We start from the raw sequence: 5,421 nt of genomic DNA on the forward strand, positions 1-5,421 counted from the left end.
TTACAACACAAACAAACGATTCTTCTCTTTTCTTTGACCATACATCACATAAACCAACATAATGGTCATAACACATAGCCACACAAAGTACAATTTGAAACACACTTGACATTTGTGAAGTTCCATTTTGCTAACCATTTCTTCATCCTTCAAAGCTTGGATCATAGCCTTTAATTCATTTGCCTCAAATTTCACTTTGTTAATCTCATTTGCCATGATGGCTACTCTTGGCAGAGCATCTTCAACTTCTTCAAAAACGGCATCCTCGACCCACTTAAACAAGTGATTCTAATGCACATACAAATAGCACATTATTAACTTGAATTGGGGAACAAAACGAAGAACAAGTTTACATACTTACATCTTTCTTGGTTGTCCACGAATTCACATCTCTTTTGCTGACACAATGGAAGAAAGGTCGACCCGGATTCTCTTGCGTCTTAGAAGTGAAGATAGTAACACCTAGACCACATACACACTTCGACGGCACACCACGTTCACCGATGACACCGGATGTGACAGAGCTGGAACTCATTGGACTAGAGAACTTGATTCGATTAAGATGTCAATTTGGGGGTTTAGGAACCCTAAAAATCGATTTGGGGATTTTAAGTTTCTTCCCTAGAAGAAACGTCGTCGTTTTGGGATAAACGGAGACCGTTAACGGATAGTTAACTCCATTTTCGGATTTTTAACGGTGATTAACACCATGTCTAAATTGGTTAGGTCAACACAAGTTTGATATTTAATGAAAAGATCAACCTAAACTTGGGGATTAAAATGATATCTTGAAAGTTTAGACTTTTTCGTCCAAAATTAAAAAATTCGGCATTTTTTTAGACATTTTTCCCATTGTCTTTATCTTTTAAGTATAATATAATTTTGATTGTATAAACTTACTTATATATATAACATACGCCTGTCAGACTATAAGTTAGATTCTCTTCATCATAATTCATAACACTCAACACACACACACTCACTCACTCACTCTCTCTCTCTCTCTCTCTCTCTCTCTCTCTCTCTCTCTCTCTCTCTCTCTCTCGTCTGTCCGACAGTCACTTAAATGGCATTTTCCCGGCATATACCTGACGGCAAGACCGCCGCCACAACCGCCGTTACTAAGAAAAAGTCCGATGTCCCAACTCCGCCGCCCAACTGCTGCGTCACGTGTCTTGCGAGACTCATCAGGAAACTGAAGAGAAAAGGAAGGTTGCTGCTGGCTACGACGGCTCGGAGACAAGGGAGCTCGTTGCAATGCCGGTACGATCCAATGAGCTATTCACTCAACTTCGACGGAGGCGCGTGTGGTTCACTTCCCGATGATGAGGATTATTACTTTCGGTTCTATGCATTTTCTTCGAGATACGTTACTACTAATACTTTTAAGAAGAGACCATCACTTCCACGTGAATCCTTCTCTACCGCTTCACAAGAGTTCTAGTGATTTGTCATTTGGTTTTGTCATTTTGGTTAGCTTGGATTTTTAGTTTCTTAGATTTAATTAAGTCTATCATTTGTTGTTCTTAGTTGAAGTGTACTAAAAAATGATATTCAGTATTAGTAATTTGGACTTTGGACAAAGTTAATTATTCTTGTTTTATGATACATAGATTTAATTAATTGTATAATAACCTGAAACTTGTAGTAGCCAAGTATTTTTGTTATCAATCAACGGTTGGTGGAAGTAATGTATACAAGTGAGAATAGTATAACCCGATTAAACTAAAAAGTGAAATTAACTACATATTTGGGTAATAGTGTTTAATTGTTTATTATTTCTTTCATAATCAAACAATTTGAGGAAGTACGTACCAGACGCAACGTTAGCGTCACTCACTTCATTTTGGTTTTCGGTGGACTAATGCACGCGCGTATTGGTTTCTAAAGACAACAATAAGGAAAAATATATTTCAATAAATAGTACAAGTCCATACAATAATACACATAATTTAGTTTGTAGCATCAAAAACTTTACTTTTATAAATGTTAATGCAAATAATTTTTTCCTGAAACTTGAATCCTGAATTTACTAATTTAGTGTAGAATGTTTTGTAATTTCTTGACCAACCCCATTGGATGGACCAAATATTTTATCTCTTAATATTTCGTTTTGGTAAAAAAAAATCAATTATATTAATTTACTAAGATTGGTTTATCCATTTTCTTCTACAACTTTTATTTTTGTTTGGGATTTTATTCTTTTACAACTTTACTAATTTTTCTGGTAGAGCACTTTACTAAATTAACAAAGGCAAACTTTACTTATACGGACTTAATTACGTCAATATGCATAATTTCCTCAGTATATATAGTAGTAGATGTAGATGATAAACATGACCTTTTCTTACTTAAACTTACCTAATATTACAGTGATTTTTTTTTTCAACACCAAAATTACAGTGACTAGAAATTTAGAATATAAAATACAAANGTCCGACAGTCACTTAAATGGCATTTTCCCGGCATATACCTGACGGCAAGACCGCCGCCACAACCGCCGTTACTAAGAAAAAGTCCGATGTCCCAACTCCGCCGCCCAACTGCTGCGTCACGTGTCTTGCGAGACTCATCAGGAAACTGAAGAGAAAAGGAAGGTTGCTGCTGGCTACGACGGCTCGGAGACAAGGGAGCTCGTTGCAATGCCGGTACGATCCAATGAGCTATTCACTCAACTTCGACGGAGGCGCGTGTGGTTCACTTCCCGATGATGAGGATTATTACTTTCGGTTCTATGCATTTTCTTCGAGATACGTTACTACTAATACTTTTAAGAAGAGACCATCACTTCCACGTGAATCCTTCTCTACCGCTTCACAAGAGTTCTAGTGATTTGTCATTTGGTTTTGTCATTTTGGTTAGCTTGGATTTTTAGTTTCTTAGATTTAATTAAGTCTATCATTTGTTGTTCTTAGTTGAAGTGTACTAAAAAATGATATTCAGTATTAGTAATTTGGACTTTGGACAAAGTTAATTATTCTTGTTTTATGATACATAGATTTAATTAATTGTATAATAACCTGAAACTTGTAGTAGCCAAGTATTTTTGTTATCAATCAACGGTTGGTGGAAGTAATGTATACAAGTGAGAATAGTATAACCCGATTAAACTAAAAAGTGAAATTAACTACATATTTGGGTAATAGTGTTTAATTGTTTATTATTTCTTTCATAATCAAACAATTTGAGGAAGTACGTACCAGACGCAACGTTAGCGTCACTCACTTCATTTTGGTTTTCGGTGGACTAATGCACGCGCGTATTGGTTTCTAAAGACAACAATAAGGAAAAATATATTTCAATAAATAGTACAAGTCCATACAATAATACACATAATTTAGTTTGTAGCATCAAAAACTTTACTTTTATAAATGTTAATGCAAATAATTTTTTCCTGAAACTTGAATCCTGAATTTACTAATTTAGTGTAGAATGTTTTGTAATTTCTTGACCAACCCCATTGGATGGACCAAATATTTTATCTCTTAATATTTCGTTTTGGTAAAAAAAAATCAATTATATTAATTTACTAAGATTGGTTTATCCATTTTCTTCTACAACTTTTATTTTTGTTTGGGATTTTATTCTTTTACAACTTTACTAATTTTTCTGGTAGAGCACTTTACTAAATTAACAAAGGCAAACTTTACTTATACGGACTTAATTACGTCAATATGCATAATTTCCTCAGTATATATAGTAGTAGATGTAGATGATAAACATGACCTTTTCTTACTTAAACTTACCTAATATTACAGTGATTTTTTTTTTCAACACCAAAATTACAGTGACTAGAAATTTAGAATATAAAATACAAAACTTATAATTTGTATAGAAAAATTCATAAAATTGGGAACCCGTGCAGTAAGCATAGTGGAAGGCGATGCATGTTTGTTAGCGACTCGAGACAAATTCGCCGAACCCTAGTTTCGTAGTCTTCTCCTTCTAGGGTTTCTTTTTTTGACTACTTGACACAAGTTCTTAATTAGACGGTAACGATATTCGCATGTTACATCGTATGAAATTGCGAGCCACTCGAAACAGGACGGAAACTTATTAGACAGTAGACACCAACATATTTCTTTTTTTTTTATATCACTAGACACAGCCCCCAAATTATGATAATCTCAACAAGTGTATTCGGTTTACAGACCGGTCCAAACCATAATGACTTGTAAGATAACTAAATAGCTTCTTTGTATTCTTAAAACACGCTATAGCCAAATATATTATTTATCGAAAACAGTTATATATATAAAATAGTTCTCTTATCCACCAATTATTTCATTTATGACTACAATGCAAACTTTCAAGCAAAACCCTTTTCGTCTACCTTTTGACGTGGGCAAAAGCACATTTAGAACAATAATGCTGGTTATTCTAAACGTATTTTTGATTGATAGCTCAATATAGCTAATGGAAGGGTTTCCATAAGGAATACGTTTTCGGAAAGTCAAACCAGTGAATCTGATTTCTGGCTTGTAACCATTGTAACTAAAATTTAAAAGGATACATACAAAATGGCTAAAAGCTTTTTGGGCCGAACGTACATCTGTGGATCCCATTTTTGGCCTTTATATGACTTTTTGCGAAAGTGATAGGTCCTCTGACTCTGAATGAATTGGCTTTGTTTTTCTTACAAAAATCAAGATAGGAGATTTTTCTTTGCAGAGGTCAAGATTCTTTTATTTTTGTCCTACGGAAGTTAGTAATACAAAATCAGATTGAATCGGTGAATTATGTATACAACATAATTGAATTGGTCCAAAACTAAGTCGAACATTCAAAGATCGAAGACCTCTAAACTAAAACACACTCATCGGGCATTAACATACTGTTTTACTAAGACTACCGTCAATGATGGCCAGAGGACTTCTTTCTGGTTCGATAACTGGTCTCATTTGGGTCGTCTTATATATGCCTCTAATTGGACCACGAGGAATCATTGATATGGGTATCGGTCAACACGCTACAGTTGCTGAAGCTTGGACCCATAGTCGGAGACGCCATCGAACAACCCAACTCACTGCAGTAGAGGACGTGATACGCACTGGCTTAATCGCAATACAGAGGTAGATAAAGTTCTATGGAAAAGGAAGAATGATGAGTACAAAGCTGTTTTTTCTACTAGGGATACCTGGAATAATCTCCATCAAGCCTCAAGTGTGGTCGGTTGGAGTAGGGGGGTATGGTTCACCCATGCCACTCCAAAATTTTCTTTCTGTGTTTGGCTAGCAGTGCAAAATAGGCTGTCCACAGGGGACCGGATGATGCTCTGGAACAACGGAGCGGATGCCACCTGTGTTTTATGTCACAATGCTCTCGAAACGAGAGACCATCTCTTTTTCTCCTGTGAGTTTACAGCTGGGCTTTGGAACAACCTTGCATCTCGCATTTACACCACTAGACACTCCACTGATT

General features: G+C 35.6%; 3 protein-coding genes across 3 annotated transcripts; 2 read left to right on the forward strand and 1 right to left on the reverse strand.

Annotated features, from left to right (window-relative positions):
* LOC104720228 (uncharacterized protein At1g43920, Chloroplastic-like) lies at positions 1-535 on the reverse strand. The gene is made up of 2 exons (XM_010438171.1): positions 362-535; positions 1-288 (listed from the first exon to the last, which is right to left on the reverse strand). The coding sequence occupies exons 1-2, from the start codon at positions 533-535 to the stop codon at positions 1-3; spliced, it is 462 nt and encodes a 153-aa protein (XP_010436473.1).
* Positions 1,031-1,518, forward strand: LOC104718314. Its single transcript, XM_010436039.2, has one exon. The coding sequence runs from the start codon at positions 1,067-1,069 to the stop codon at positions 1,442-1,444; it is 378 nt and encodes a 125-aa protein (XP_010434341.1). The 5' UTR covers positions 1,031-1,066; the 3' UTR covers positions 1,445-1,518.
* On the forward strand, positions 2,444-2,903 carry LOC104718315. Its single transcript, XM_010436040.2, has one exon. It carries the CDS (start codon positions 2,452-2,454, stop codon positions 2,827-2,829), a length of 378 nt encoding a protein of 125 aa, XP_010434342.1. The 5' UTR covers positions 2,444-2,451; the 3' UTR covers positions 2,830-2,903.

The sequence above is a fragment of the Camelina sativa genome, chromosome 10 (assembly GCF_000633955.1).
Source record: "Camelina sativa cultivar DH55 chromosome 10, Cs, whole genome shotgun sequence".
NCBI lineage: Eukaryota > Viridiplantae > Streptophyta > Magnoliopsida > Brassicales > Brassicaceae > Camelina > Camelina sativa.

Excerpts from the sequence above, each read along its gene's own strand:
- LOC104720228 (XM_010438171.1), bottom strand. The coding sequence starts at position 535 with ATGAGTTCCAGCTCTGTCACATCCGGTGTCATCGGTGAACGTGGTGTG. Across the intron at positions 289-361 it reads CGTGGACAACCAAGAAAGAT|AATCACTTGTTTAAGTGGGT; the intron begins GTAAGTATGTAA and ends TATGTGCATTAG.
- LOC104718314 (XM_010436039.2), top strand. The coding sequence starts at position 1,067 with ATGGCATTTTCCCGGCATATACCTGACGGCAAGACCGCCGCCACAACC.
- LOC104718315 (XM_010436040.2), top strand. The coding sequence starts at position 2,452 with ATGGCATTTTCCCGGCATATACCTGACGGCAAGACCGCCGCCACAACC.